We start from the raw sequence: 16,757 nt of genomic DNA, 5'->3' as shown, positions 1-16,757 counted from the left end.
GGTCCAGGGTGCAGGGTAATTTTATGAATCTCCAGTGTAAATACTTTCAAGAGCCTCTTGTGTAGCAGAGGTTTCCTGATGACCATTTGTTTTCAAATCACAAATTCCCAAAGGGAAGCTACAGATGCTTACCTTCAGTAAAAGCTGCTTGGGAATAACTGAGATACACAATAATCTGGTTTACAATCAGAGAACACATGCCTGGGGCTCAGAAGGAGTTGCAGAGGGTCATTATCCCCCACCAAGGGGGTGTGAGCACACAGATACAGTGCCCACAGGTGTCTGTGATTTGGGAAAAGTTAGACACATTAGGCATCCAAGATTGGCTGATGGTGGAGACAGGAAATTGAGTTACAGGAATTCCAAACACAGTTGACCGCTTTGTGTCCTTGTTTTCAGATGGATAAAGAAGCAGAGGTGCTACTCATGCTCAGACTGACCTTCATTTTCTCTGATGAACTACATCAAGGCTTTCAAACACTCCCATAAACTGATGCTGCTCTTTGGTGACATGTTGTTTTTGACCAGAAGTACAATGTTTAATTCTTACAGTATGAAAGGTCTAATCTACATCCTTTCTTTGGTTACTCTAAAACAAATGACATTTACTCTTCAATATTCTTCCATGCAATAGAAGATGACAGCTAGCACAGATCTGAAAAGATTGTTAGTAATTTCATAACTATAAAACTTCCTTTGGACTGTTTCATACTTCTGTTAATGTTTATCAGCTTAATAATTTAGCTTTTTAATTCTTTCCTTGATGGTTACATCTGTAACCATGTGCTTGTTATCTTTCTTTGGACTTGGAGAGACAATGGATGTTAACAAATTTGGGCCACAGTCCAGACAAAGACTGTTTTCTATCGCTCCAGTTTCTTTTCTATAGTCTTGTCTTTTCTATAGTCCCTGTCTAACTGGGTCCTAACAAAAGTACAAGCTTTTGGAAAAGTGTACTTTCCCCGAGGGAAGTTAGGCCAGTCTGACCTCCTCAAATTATACTGATCAAAGTGATGTACAGATTTTCAGAAATGCTCACATACACAGGCTTTCAAAGTGTTTGTTCTGGAACTGATATACAGCAGAGTCAATAACTCTCAAGAATTCCTCTGACTTCTTTAAGACAGAGTCTATATATACTTGCTATTTTTATTCAGTGTTTATCATTGTCACATGCTGCTATTTCACACACTCTTTCATCTACAATGGTCAGATAAATACCATCTGGTTACACTAAAGCCTTCAGGCAGAATAATAAAGATGTAGATGTGTACATAATGCTCTTTCAGGTGCAAGAATGATAACAGTTCCCACGTCCCACGAGACCTGCCTTTTAACACCAGACAAAGCTGGATGTGAACGTTTCGCACATTTATTCAGAAGGGGGGAAAACCAAATTCTCATCCTTTCTTCCCAAACTTATTTCTGCTTTTCACTTGATGACAGTGTAGTAGAACAATATCAACAAATTCAGAAGTTTCTTGTCCTCCTTTTCCCTTCTAAATAGTTCTTCCAGACTTCAGTACTTGGGATGTCCTTCAGCTGTGCTGCAGTGCCCATATGATTATTAGCATCTTATTCTAATGACCACAAATAAATAGTGCCTAGCAGCCTGGTCCTCCCCAGGCAGGACCATGGTGTTCTGGCATTAATGATCTGGACAAGCCATCTTCAGGAGTAGAGAGAGGGGAGAAATCTGTGGGAAATTGCTATTCTTTGGAAAGGCTGCCATGTGCCAGATAAACTTCCACCGGAAATGTACCAAGATCCAAACTTGTAATAAAGGGAATGAACGAATGGTAGGAAAAAAAATCCATCCATTGGTTACAACTGGATGTGAAGCAACAGCAGAAAGCAACATCCCTGTGTAAAGCTAATCTAGTCTTAGTCACTGTCGAGGACTAATCACATCTGATGTCTTCTAAAACAAACTTGCCACTGAAAAATGCCAAAAAATATTAACATGCATAAGTAGTGACAAAAAGCTCAATACATTTGGAAGTATATATTACAACGATTTGCCTGCTCTAAAATGGCACCATGTTATATCAGGTATGTTTGGTATTCACTGTTCTTATGGTGAAACCTATACTATGCTGTGTTTTAATCCTATTGAGCAAGTCAACAGTATATTTAAGATTGCTGGACTTAAAAAAAAATTTCAAAAATTGAATTTTGCTAAGAAAGACTACTTAGACTAAAAGTTGCATACTACAAAATTTAAAAAGCAATTCACCCTTTCTTCAGATTTTTTCCCGTTCACATTTTGCTAACAATTTCTCAGACAAAGTGTGCTAGTACTCCTCACACTAAAGTCACTAAAAAGTTCTTTTTAATCCGTTTTGTTTACTACTGAACACAACAGCCAAGAGCTGATGATGTCCCAGGTAAGTATGGGTTTTTCCTAAAATGGCACAGGCTCTTCTGAGGAATTGAGATTTATAGAACTGAAAGCAAAATGCATTTCAAGAAACACTGTATCTGTGTGGAATTCAGATTTCATTCACATGGGAAATGTCATAGTATGGGAAATAAAGTCCTCAAGTAAAGTTGTGTTTATCAGAAGTTTGTTTTCCATGCAATAAATTTCCATCAGTGTTGCTGGATTGAAAAAGACATGTCAACCTCATCTTTTAAAAATTACCAGGATTGCACTGCCATTTTATTCCGATGAGAATGAAAAACAAAATTCTCAACCAGCCCTGACACAAATATGAAATGTTCATATGAAATAAGATGTCCTTTTCATGTGTGCATAACTCAATTTAGCACTGTGAAAGAGAAATAATGCTAAAAAATGTCACATGCATAAGTATGCCTAATTCATTTCTTGTTATGTTCCTGACAGACCAGTTGCTGGACTTCTGCATAACAAATGGTGAAATGATCTTGATCTCTTACAACAGAAATTGTTTTTCTGTCACTTTGTGTCTGGAGAGCCCAAAAGAATGACAACTATGTTCCACCCTGTAATTCATAAAGTGTTCTTAATCTACATAATTTATATTGTATGAAATACATGTGACTGCCACAATAGCATGGAATGTGATGTTGATCTATCATGGATCTATCATTTATCTGCTCTATAAGGGGTAACAGCTGGTTGGCTGCACTTCATTCTGTATTACTGCCTTATTTTTACCCCAAGGCTGAGCCACTAATTACCTCAGCCCTACCAGTAAGCCTGGCTGAAAGATATGCCTGGACTGCTGCCATGGAGGCTCCAAAAGGCTGGATGTGGACTGGCCACCCCAAAGCATCCGATTCCTGCTTCACACCAGGGAAATTCAGCTTGTTGGTTCCCCTTCCATAATTATATCATGCTTCATGCAAACCATAAGGTTCAATAGGTGAAGAGGTCTTGTAAGGAATTTGAACATTTGCCATCTTATCATTAGGTAATGACATTTTAATAGTTTAATTAACCATTAGGCAGTGAGAAGTTCAGCATGAGAATGGCTGAAACTGCCTAGTAATTAAGTCATGAAACAAGATATGCTGCAGGGAAGGAGAAACAATCCTATTTGTTTTGAAGGGGGTCTTAGGGTTGGGTGATGGAACAAGAAGGAGGCTGCTCAGTCTCCAAAGGTACAATAAAAGGGTCAGAAGGCATTTAAAAAACAAAAAACTGTAAATAATAAAAAGAACTTTTGATATTAAAAATGCCCATTAGGAACAAGATGTGCATAAAATAAAACCATCCTAAGACATGACAGTAAAATACAAGTGTTGAGTTAATATACAGTGTTGACAGTTTTGTTTCTCACCTATCCTGAAGAATTTTAAACGGGGTGAAAATGTAAAAATAGACAACTGCAGAACTCCTAATCAACTAGCACCTGGGAAGCAGTGCATGTGACACAAGGAGTTACACCTGCTAATGAAGTGACATGGAAACAGGTGCACTACAATCTATTTTTAGCAGCAGAAGGAACAAGTCCCAGTGACACTGGGTGAGCTGAGGAGCAGAGAGTTAGATAAGTTCCCTGTAGGTCCCTCAGTCTACACCGATCCCTTAGCCAAAATTCTGGAGAGCTCTGTGGAACTACTGGAGCTGTTTTTTCCCACTTGGTATTGGTAGTGCAAAAGACTCAAAAGCACCACTTTGAGCCAACCAGCAATAGACAGTCAGCCACAGATACAGCTGAGTAACACAGCAACTACAAATGGAAAGAAAGATGATATCTGGCACTCCAGTAACAGTGCAGGCAAATTATTTACTTAGGAATAAATTATCAGTCCACCACCAAGCATAATAAACAGCAAACCCTGAAGCTCTCTGTCCCTGAGTTTTCCCCAGCAGAAACTCCAGAATATGTTTTCTGGTTAGAATACTCAAGGAATGTAAAACTAATCTGAATTTCTTAAGGTCCTTAAAGGTAGGCAGTTTAATGTACTAAAGCAAGTGAAGCCCACTTGCATAAAATGCTGTTGAGTGTTTGTAAGATTATTGGCCGTGTGTAGCAATTTGAAAATTTGTCAGTAGAATACTACTGCTATGCATTTTACCTTTAAAATATGTGCACTTCAGCAATTAGATGTACATGTGTACATGTATACACATGTAGCACAGCAGAGGAAGCAAGAGAGAATTTAAGATGATGCCAAATCCCAGTGCTAGAAGAAAACATGAAGGTAAATGGACTCTGCTGCGTATGTCTCCAAGTTCTCTTTGACTGCAAAGGGCACTTGTATTTAGAATTGGAATAGGGAAGCAGAGGGCAGAGATGTCAAAGGTAACTCCTGTAAAAGCCCAGTGATTAAAACAGTGCCCTACCAGGGGGCTACAGGATGGCTGAAATTCTGTGGAGATTTATCTTCAGAGCATTTCGAAGCACCTGAAGTTGGTTCTGTATATAAACAAGCATACAACAGCTACAACATGTCTCATAAGCCTCAACTCACCTGTCATAGATGGTGCCAGTTTTCTTTGCCCTTTGTGGTCCACAGTACCTTCATAAGCCACAGTCACATCATACACTGCATCCAGATATTCTTTCATGGAGTCAATGGCTACATGAGTCGCCTTCACCCGTGGAGTCAGCACATGCTTTAATATAGCAAGTCCTAGAGGGAAAAAGTAAAAAATAACTACAGTGTTTGAAATTAAACTGGACTATATCCACAGAAGGAACACCACACCAAGGAAAGTCAGCAGCCCCATTCAAAATCACAAGAGGTTTATTTTCAATCTCAATTCTCAGTTGAGAGAGTGTGCATGTGTACTCACTGCTTATGCTCTACTGAACATATATAGAAGATGAAATAGAAATCCTAAAGGACATTAACAATAGGAAGGCTGCTCAGTAAGAGGGCCCTTTTTTACAACTGCTCACTAGAAGTAGTGATGGTTTCAATGTGGCTCATGAGTGATGACACAGCACTTCTCTTTACTGTTTATGTGTGTCCAGCTGAGGTGGAAAAAAAGAGCAAATTATCTGAGAAATACCAAACACACATAGCACCACCTCCTGAAATTCTGTATCAGAAAAAGATTTCACAGATAATCACAGAGAATTTTAAGCACACCTAATGCTCATCCAGCATTTTACTTCCCAAGGACAAAGCAATTTAGTGAACGTACTGAATCCTAACCTACTCACTATCCCAGCAGAATCTTAGCAGCAGTAGGGCAAAATACAGCACTGAGAACCAAAACCAAGGAGGAAATCTTCTGTGCTTCTCTGCAAACAATCTGTTACAATTGACTTGGCTACTGACAAACTCTTAGCGACAGAAATCAACTTTTAACTTTTCCAGGCCAAGCCACAGAGATTGGTATGTCAAGGACACAAGAATATCAGGTTTAACATCACATCACACATCTTAACAACAGTATTTCATACCCATGTTTCCTTCAGTTGACCACTTCCACTTAGAGCATACTTAAGAACATTAAAACACATTGGGCTCAAGAGTATAAACCTGGTTCTTTTTCCAGAATTTTAATATACAATGACTTTCAAAATTAAAACCAGCAACCAAATAAGCCCAAACCCAAAACCTTTTCTTCACCTGGACACAGCTCTTCCACATTTACTTGAAAGGGATTATAGAAAAAAAAAAGCATGCTATGTAAAATTTTTCAGTATTTTTCTACGTGTATCTTTCTCAAAGAGAAGTATCAGAATAAAATTGTGGCTTTTCATTTCTAGCCTATTTTTCATTGGCTTACTCTTCAGTCCATTTTAAAAGAACTATCCATTGGTGAATCTACTGGTTCCTGGTGGGTGAACAGGAAATTTTTCTAAACCAAAGTATTGTGCTATTGCCTTTGATACCTTTCTGCTTGCTAAATAATTCAAAACATTCTATATTATGTCCTGATTTTGTACTGAACTCCCTTGCTGGGTAAAACATACTTTAATCTAACATTATGAAAATATCTAGTGAACATTGTAAGATAATGCTCATTTCTACACCACTCTTAACATTCTTAAGAGCTGAAAATTTCAATATAAATCACTATCTTGATTTTTTAATATTTGCTAAGAATCTCCTTGTCTGAATGCAAAGATAAAAGACTTTTTATCATCACTCCTTCTGAAGCCATTGTTCCATGCCTTACCGGCAATAGTGATAACTGTCTATGCAAAATGTTATATGGATCACGTAAATATTTTGAAGCATAACATAGTGGTAGTGTTTTCTTAGCTTGTGAACTGTTACATCAAACAGCTAATTATGTTATGTTTCAAAATGTTTACTCTGTAAATGAAGCACTGAATATTCTTGTGCTGTGTCAGCAATGATATTAGTGTGGACATGACACTCAACAAAACTCTTGCTGAGCCAAATTCCCAAACATATTCTAAAAACACTGTCATTCCTTTCCTGCCAAACTCTTCTTCCCCTTCACCAAACTATTACTGTGAGGAAGAAAAAGGGAAAATTGTGAGAACTGAATAATCTAAATTATTAAGTTAGGTATCTATGACTATTAACTGCTAATTTTTTTTTAATCCATGTCCAGTTCTGATGATGAAGATGGTCAGTGTAAATCTGTGAAGTGCAAATGAGCTAATCCTACTCCACATGCTCTCAGTGAGCTCTTGAGAGTTTAAGTACAATATGAGTATGTATCTAAATCAATAAAGTCCATAATCCATTATTCAGAAACACTACAGTGCATGATAAACATGCAGCAACACCAGCTCAGCACATCCTTTTAAAGAATCTGTTCTATAAAAACATTATCACATATTCTTGCAATTACTTATGATCTTTGCTAAAATCAACATAACAGAATTTAAATCTAAGTAGTTACAGTATAGTTACTTTGGCAAGCTGCCTGCATCCAATTCACAAAACACACTGTGCTTAAACTGTTTTTAATGTTGTGCAATACAGTTAGGACCCTCTGTCAAAGTATTTAAGGTCATGAGATTTTATTTTAAATGCCAAAGAAAATGAACTAGATACTAGTAATATTGTAATGTTCTACCTTAAAAAGCCATAGCTTTGCTCTTCTAACTTTTGAATGATAGACATTAAAAAAAAAAGAAAATCTGAAAAAATATGATGAGCAGTGATACTTCAAAAATCATTCATTTACTACATTATTGTAAGATGCAAAATTACCCCAGAAAGTCTGCAAGAAAACTGAATGAAATAAAATAATTACTTTGGCAAGTACAAAGGCCCAAATCATTAACATCTATAGAACTGAATTTTTCATCTAAACACAAAATAACAAAAAGATACTAAACAAAACATCATTTTTCTAACTTCATCAGGGTGAAGTAACATATAATAGCAGCTAAGTACAACTCTGTGTAGAAGATTGCCATCCTCTTGATCAAGGCCAGAAACTCAAAGAGCTGTTCAGTACAGGCAGGCCATCCACATTTTCAGAGTTGGACTTTGTTAGTTATATTTCTACCCTTGATGTGTACACACCACATTTGAAAAAGTAAACAGTAAAAATTCTCAGCTCTAATTTAAGAATACTCTATGTGTATTACATCAGCATTACCACATTTCATCAACAAAAGTTAATTACTCACTGAAAGTGGATGTCAGAATTAGTTTGAGGTCTCCACACCTCTCTCCCCTCCCCATGAAACCATGTATTGAAACTCAACTTTCACGTACACAAAAACTAAAACCAGGGTGAAAACCAATGAATTGATTTCAAGAACAATTAGATCTTTCCTTTTCCATGTGAATGCGTGTGCAGTGAAGAGATTAGACAGAAATACTAATTAGACAGAAAAACTGCAGCTCTGCAGTTACGTGCAGTGTCCCAAGTACTCACCCAACTCCTGAGCTCCCACCAGCTTTCTGGCATGCCTCCAGTGATTCAAAGCTTTACATATTAAAACCAGAGTCCATAATTAGACTTAAAAAATAACAAATGGTGGGAGAGCTCATCCATTTGTATGCTAGTATTCCATCAACTTACAGAAACAGGACTCAGCTGATAGCAGTATAAAAAACTGCATGCACTAGTAAAATTGTTTTTCTGTTACCATGTACAAAAGTATACAGGAAATGCAACTAATCCCCACAGGAAGAGCATGACTGGCTCACAGCAAGACATGAGAGACACCACACATTGGTATACTTTCTTCCAAGACGGGTACTTACAGAAATACAATGTAGCTTCTTGTTTTCCTATCTTCATTTCCTATGGATGGCTTTTAATAACACAGACCCTTACTTCATTCTAATGATTGGTATCAATTGCTGCTCAAGGTCCATAACCTACTCTTTTTTAAAACCATATTCTTTGTCCACATCTCATTAAGCACTTTTAGACCAAGCCTGCTTTCACGAAAGTGTAAAATAATTACCACCAAAAGCTATTTTCTTTAGAGACAATTCCAAATAACTTTTAAGGATACTGAATGCTTTGAATTGCCTTAGAATACAATTGAAAACTAATGCCAAGATCTAGAAGGGAAACATTTCCAATTCGCTCCATTGAAACACCTCTTTTTTACATGATCTGTAAAACAATTTTGAGATAAGCATATCCTGCATACACAAACATCTTAGCAGAAAGCATATTTGTCAAGCTAAGCTTAGCATTAAAAAATATTTACATTAGCAACTTTTCAGCATAAAACCAAAGAAGATAATAAATGCATACCTTAAATATTTGCTTGATGAAATGACCTTTGTAAGAAATTGAACATTAATACAAAATTCCAAAAACGCCTTTCACCAGGGAAGATTGTTTTGTCTTCATTCAGCAAAAACAAGCCAAGCTAAATTTAAGAAGCTTCTCATCCCTTTGGCTTTGACTTTTCAGAGTTAGTAATATTAGGAGTAGGAGGGCTTTGGATTATTTCTATTTATTTTCAAAATTTTAAAATGCCATATGTTAACATCTTGATAGAATTATTATTCTAGGAAACCAAAGAAATCTGTGGTGTTTGGGATATTCTGTGCAGGGCCACGATTCAGACCCAATGATCCTGACAGGTAACTTCTAACACAGCATATTCTGTGATTCTATGACTGACTATGATTTCTATGATAAGAAATCCACACATAGATATTTTGGCTACATACAAATGAAATAAATTTTATACCAGAAGCTCGCAAAAGAAAATAACCATCATGCGTATCACGGGGTTTATAAACATTTTTCTCTATAGTCCAATATCATTAAAAAGATCCAGGCTTAAAAGATTTACAGTTTGAATTAAATAGATCCAATAAAAATTACCACTTCTATTATTATTACAAACTTAGTTAAATCCCTACAAAAATATGAGTCCCACCTATACATTAAGACTGGACTCAGCAACTTAAGCTCACTGACTAATGGGGAAGAAGTCCTGCACTTTTAAGATGCCTAAACCCACGGAACAGAGCCTGAAAGGCATCACGAGTTTGTAAGCTGACTGCAGCAGACTTTGAAGACAGGAACCATGTTGGCTGACCACTCCCACACAGTGGAAAGCAAAAGCAAACTTGACTACTGACTATATACTTAAATACTGGAAATTGGAATGCAAAAGCTCAGAAGACAAGGGGCAAAACCCATGCCATCATATTCTTAGTTCTTTGAGAGAGCAGAGGAAGAAATATTTGATTTTGGGAATGTTGCAAGATGTACCATTAGAAACATGGGAGTCACTAACCATACTGAAACATGGAGGGAGTACCCATCCTGGTAGCAATTCCTGGAGTCATCTCACCCAGGCACCTACTTTGTGCCAGGAGAGGACAACGAGGTGTATCAGGCTCAAATCCAGCTACATGGCATACATGCCCCTTAGCTTGGAAGCCTCCACCAGAAATGAGAAAACCTAACACACATCTACATCTGATATTGTGGCAACACATGGCTTATGTATCTTGTTGTAGCTGTAAAATTCCAGTAAATATTATTATTTTGGGCAAAAAATATAAATACTGGATTAATTATCTTAACTTTACAAAATTCAACTTGTTCTATGATTAACTCCTGCATTAATCCTACTATAAATAACCAAACAACTTAGTTTTAGAGACTTTTGCTTTCATTTTTAAATGTCAACAAGTTTCTTTCCCAATATAATCAAACAAACATATTTTGAGTTTACGTTCTATCCCAGGTAAGAAGCTGATCTGAGGGAATATTCTGCCACTTGTAAAAGGTGTGAGTAATCCTTCAGTTTTTGGAGGTACTAGCATTGCCCTTAGATGACAACATTCTCAGTTCATCACTACAAAATCAGTATTCCTGGAAGTAACCAACTTTCTGTTGCTAATTCTGGCTAAATTCAATTCACTGTACAGAACTTACAATGGACCCACCCTATGTGTTTGATTTGCTTGTTTCATAAAGAAGAAAACCATCTTTTCTTGCTAGAAATTGAGATTTTGTGTAGAACTCAAGCCCTATGGTAAAACAAACTGTAACATGAATTATTATTGGTATTTTTAAATGCTGCCTCTCTTTCAAGGGCTTAGAGTTTTAATTTTTTTGCTGCTTGATATCCTTCCATCCTATTCACAGATAGTTAAGATTTATTTAAATATTCATATCAATGAGTGAACACACAATAGTTGAAATCAGGTATGTCACAATACTTCATTGTATGTCAATATCAGCTTTTCAAAAATTAATTTGAAATTTCATTTTGTTGAATTGGTCCTAGGAACAACTGTAAAGAGCCAGTAACTGTATGCACAACTTAAAAAGAACATCAACATATGAGATGCAGCTCATCAACTGGTCCCACTAAGAGCAGGTAATTAAGTTCAGCACAAGAATTCTGCCTAAACCAATGAATCTTCTCTAGAAGAGGATGCAGCTCACAAAGAGTAAAAGTAAAATCCCACAAAAGCCTTTTTATACTTCCTCTCTGCAAAACTACTAAAACACATAAACACACTAATGTCAAAACCAGTATTTCAGACAGCATCATAAAAACTGAGTTATGCTTGTGCTCTAGGAATAGCTTTGTTATATTTGGGGGTAATAGCTCTGGTTCTAACATCGGTTTCTAGTTTAATTCTTCTTAATTAAACCACTTTTCCCAATATTAGACTTGCAGTATTTTGTCAACATAAAATTGAGCAAAAAAGTAGGGAAAAAAAATCATTTCAAAATTAAAAAAAAGGAAACAAATTCCCCTACATGGCAGTAAGGCCCACACTGAAGCACCGTGCTCTGTAACAAATATATTAAGATGACAAGACTAAATTATTAGACTTCACTATATCCCCACAAAGAATGAAGTGCAATTTTATTTAAACTGTAAGTTACAGTATGTCCTCCTTGTTCCTCTGGCTGGCAGAACTGTTGTGTGCTACTACCCTTCCTACAGCCATAGGAAGTAAGAAGTCTCGGGGATGTGTCGGACAAGCATGGCAATGTGTGTTTGCTGGAGCTCAGCAGTTCCCCCAGGGACACGGCCATGGCTCAGCCTGCCCATGGCCATGGTGGCTCCCATGCTGCAGCCCCAGCACCCAGCCAGCACCGTGGGGACACTGGGGCTGCTCAGGGCAAGCCACAGGTCAAGGCCAGCAGCACTGCACAGCAGCAGGGTGGGACCCTGGGGAGCTGGGATCACATCCTGCCAGCAGCCACATGGAGCTCCGCATCCCCGCAGCTCCCAGTGTACTGGGATGTGCCCTGGACTGGCACGTGCTCGAGGCTCAGCCCTCAGAACAGCCTGGTTCTGCTCTCAGTGTCAGCCCCTGCTTCTCAACACACCTGCACGAGGGATGCTCCAGTTCCCGTGAGCATCTGTATCTGTGTGGACATGCAGGTGAGCAGGGCCCCAGGGGAGCACAGACTGCCTCCCATCCTCCCCACCTAAAAAGTGGGGCAGAGGCCAACAACAAAATAATTTAGCGGTGGGGAGAAGGAGATCAAGAGGATTCTGCAACAGAATTGGAGATACTTCTTGTTTAATAATTATTTGTCATGAGAGTTTTTAAAAGGAGTAATTGTTGCAAAATAAAAAGAGACCAGTACTGGAGAGAAAACCATTACAAGAAACAAACAGGTGCTGTGAAAGCACAAAAGCAGTGTTTTACTGTTTTGCAGACTGCAGAGATAAAATTAAAAGGTGAAATAAAATAATAGTAAAACAGTAAGAGCCTTTTCTCTGAAGACGGTGAGGAGAAAAAAAAACCTATCAGACAGCCCCCTCCCTCTGAACTCTCAAAGAACCACCAACCTAAATGAAACATTTGACTTTCATTTCCGACAGGAAACTGAAGCGATGAACAAATACATTATGACTTCAGCTCTCCTGCTCATACACGCAAACAAATTCCATTCTTCCCAAGGAGAAGAAAAGCATATATCCTTTTGGACAAGGGCTAACAAAACTTAATAGCTTGATTATATCAACAGGCTGATTCACAGACTTGTGAATTCATTTCAGTGTGTCACAGAGATGAATTTACCAGACCTATTTGTTATTCTTTGTTTACTTTTAGAGTGAATTATTTCACTTTTGGTCAACAGGAAAAAACAAAATCAGGAAACATGTTCACTGAACTGTTGGATTTAAAGTTTACGTGCATACGACGTGAGAAAGTATGAAAAATCTTGAGACTCTTGGATTTTCTGCAAGCCTTTCTGAAGATGAAGTAATTCCATCTGTGTTATAGAGACAATGCCAACAATCAAAGCAACTCCAGAATAAAGTTCAACCACGGAACAGTGAGACTGGAGGGTAAGAGAGGAAGAAAACCAAAATGCCATAGGAGTACTAACACTAATTAAAAGTGAAATGATGGAAGACTCTTTCTTTTAAGGCACAACAAGCTTTATGCAAAATATTCTTTATATTGACTAACAACTGTAATTGGAGCTACAATATCAACTTAGATGGACCAGTGCCCTGATTCAGTGTAGGCAATTCCTACAACCTTAAGGAGCAAGAAGATGAGTAAATACACAGGTATAGGTAGAAACTGCAGTGAGCCTTCTGGAGTACTGTTACTATTGTACATTGTAAAATGTGTGAAATGTCTGTATATGAACTACCTTAATCTTACTCTGTAAGCAAAACAGTAGTTTATACTATTCTAAAGCTTTAAATACCAAGCAGGTTTAAAAGTCCAGTTAAGGTGAGATGATTTTCATATTATATAATAATTTTATATAATATATGTTAGCACAGTAACAAAAGAATTCTTTCAAAATTTTTTTTTGCTTACCTTCCTTTTCAGCAAATGATTGACTATCCGCAATGACTTTTGGTATTTCTGGATTGTAACGAGTCCCCTCTGGAAAAATCACTAAATACATCTGCGGAATTAAAAAAGAAACAAAACAGATAAGTTCTTATAATGAATGTAAACTGACTGCTTTTACAGAAATTATCAACACTTTATAGGTCCATATTGTATTTAGCTCACACCATTGACTATTGTAAGGATCAAAAGAAAACGAGAACACTTGAGCTAAAACTTCTTAGCTCTAAGAAACTTACTGCTCAAGGTTCATAATAATTTCCCTTGAAAATACACCATAGAATATACTCCATGTGATTTAGGAAGGGAGACAGCATGTGTCAACAGAATTCAGGAAGTCAGGAGCAGCTGATATCAACAAGAATATCAGTTTTAAGAGATTTTGAAAAGACAGACAAATAAATCACAAAGCGTCCAATTTTTTTTAATAGTGATCTTGCCTCTAGTCTTTCCTTATACTATATACAATAATTCATTCACTATTAGAAATATTATAAATTGAAATGATAGATCTTTTGGGCCTTTTATGTCTCTCACTGAATTGGATATTAAATATATTAGGAACTCAAACTCATAGTTTAGCGTAATTTGAACTTTAAAGTCACATTCCTTTAAGCATGAGTGTCTGCAAGGTTAGATTTCCCCAGTAAATTAATTTGCTTGCCTGTTCAGCACCAAATCTATGGGTTCTCAAATGACTACACAGATAAAGGTTGCCTAAGTATCTGCATATCTGACTGTAAAATTATGTATTCAAATAGGAGGAGTCAAATTTGACAATTTTCCATTTTCTTTTGAAACAGAACAGAGGGGTTTTGGGATTTTTGTGTGTGTGTGCATCATGCATAATCTCCTACAAAGCTGATGCAAAACATCACTTAAACAGGGAAAATTCCATATTGGGGGCTCATCTGCAGAAGCAACTATGGCCACAAATGATAACTGCTATGGAGTTAAACACGACACATTCATAGTAAAATGCTTACTGTAAATAATTTATTAACTTTGAAGAAAGCAGTCTCAAGAAACATTTGAAAGCAAATAAGATAATGTATTTACAAAACAGTCCAAGGAATATTATCAGTGATTAGACAGAGACTTTGATAATTGGAGTGCACATCACGTTAAGATGCAAAGTTAAATAAAAACTCAAAAAGAGACACACAGGAATGCAACTTTGTGCTTCTGGCCCACAAAACATCAGAGTGTGCTGGTATTTGCACTTAATGATTGTGGAACAGCTACAGAAAGGGCTGAATGCCAAAAGACAGGCCCCAGCAAATGACCTCTCCAGAATCACTCCACAGTGAGGAAGGTTGAAAGATGCACTAAAATGCAGAGGTGGGAAGAAATCTAGGGAAAGTGCCAACCAGAGAAGCCAGCTGGAGATCAAGAAAAAGGAGAGTTGAGTACATAGCCTAGAACCTGACAGGGGAAAAAAAAAGGAAACAAACATCAAAAATAGCAAAACCAGTGTCCTAGAGTAAAGAGAGTTAGGAGAAAGACTGTACAGTATGTTTGGGGGAAACTGGCAGACTGCAGAGGCAGGTGAAGTCCAAGAATGTTCAAGGACCCACAGAAATCCAAGATGTGTATAGATCCGGTGGTGAGGGAACAAAAGAAAATTGGTTTAAGATTCAAGGTGCTTACTTTTTCATATATAACTGTAGCATAAGTATAGGGACAAGTACAGGAATCCTTAGACCCAGATGTAGTCCACACTTCCCCCAGTCATCTATACATTTCAAATAAGAAGTATAATGAAATATTTAAGTGACTAATTAAAACTTTTAAGACGTAGCTGGAAAGGACATAACATTCAAATCCAGATGCATTTTTCTTTCTTTTCATATATGTGCTTATGTGCAAAACTTGTAATTTGGACGCTTAAAATGGTACTTCAAAGATGAGCTGTTCCAGTTCCACCCCCATTAAAGACTGCATGGCTCAGCTCTAAAGGGTAATACAGAGACTGTAACAGGTTACGGAGTGAAGGAAACGAAGCACACAGGACAGGAATACCAGTCTTGGTACATAGCTCAGCACTTACAAGCAGGCAACATTGTTACTGGTCTTCAAAGCAGATAATCAGCCCCAAAAGTTGGTTGCACAACAGGGAACAGTATCTACTTACTGCAGTCCTATGTGTAACACAAACCAGGGACTGAAATAGTATTTTACTTACTAGTAAACCTCTACAACACAAGCAGCCAAACAGGTTTGTTGACCAGAATCTGAATATCTCTGAGTTGAAAGCACACCAACAAGACAGAGAAATGGCCTTTGCATTAAATTCAGCAAATAATAACCTACTATATAGCTCATTAGGACTGTTTTAAGAGTAGAATTCATGAATGTAAATAGATGACCTACTTATACTCACATACAGTCCTGCACAAGACAAAGACATCCTGCCAGTGCCAGAACCACTTGTACAACTGGCTTTTCTCCCACCATGGGCAGCAGAAGTTAAATCCTTAAGCACTATTTCCAAACACTGTAAGAACTACAAATCTCTAAGATTTTAATAACTAAATAAGCTCCCCTGAACTTGAAATAAGAACTTGTAGGAATTTTAATTGCCTAGAAACACTAGCTGCAGTTTAGGCCATTTTTAATAGAGATTTTTCAGTTAGGGCAATTAGCTACATAAAAGTTACACACTTTATTGCTGCAAAATACAGCGCTCATGTTCAAAACAGCAGAGACAGTTTTGGATTACCACAGTCCATGATTCACTGAGACATCAATTTTAACCAAAGCAATAGGTCCCTATGCTCAGGTATGCATTTCATTCCATCTGTGGAACGGGTGGGTGTCAATAAACTTGGTATCTCTCATCAATTTGAAAGTTTCAAGGAGTGGATCAGGATTAATTTAGTAGAACCCTACTGATTCTTGTTGGAGCCAGAAAATCAATAAAGATGTAAGTCTTTTGCATTTTGCCAATCAGGGGCTACCTGAAGAGTCCCCAGTGCAATGTCAGTGCACTTGCCACAACCCACAAATGCAATGAATGGAAGATGGTAACTGCATTCTCCCAAAGAGCAATGCTTCATTTCCCCAGCACTGTCAGGGTCTCGCAGGCAAAGAGAAATGGCAAT

The 16,757-nt window shown here is 37.4% G+C and overlaps 1 protein-coding gene across 1 annotated transcript in view; it reads right to left on the bottom strand.

Moving 5' to 3' along the window:
- Window positions 1-16,757, bottom strand: part of AGPAT5 (1-acylglycerol-3-phosphate O-acyltransferase 5) — a 54,773-nt gene that overhangs the window by 12,883 nt on the left and 25,133 nt on the right. The window contains exons 5-6 of the mRNA XM_030944693.1: window positions 13,618-13,708; window positions 4,906-5,067 (exon numbers count right to left, since the gene is read on the bottom strand). Of these exons, the coding sequence (XP_030800553.1) occupies window positions 4,906-5,067; window positions 13,618-13,708 (253 nt within the window). The remainder of the gene's footprint in view (window positions 1-4,905; window positions 5,068-13,617; window positions 13,709-16,757) is intronic.

This window comes from Camarhynchus parvulus, chromosome 3 (assembly GCF_901933205.1).
Source record: "Camarhynchus parvulus chromosome 3, STF_HiC, whole genome shotgun sequence".
NCBI lineage: Eukaryota > Metazoa > Chordata > Aves > Passeriformes > Thraupidae > Camarhynchus > Camarhynchus parvulus.
The sequence above is the reverse complement of the archived record's forward strand: the minus strand, read 5'-3'. Positions and strand labels throughout refer to the sequence as shown.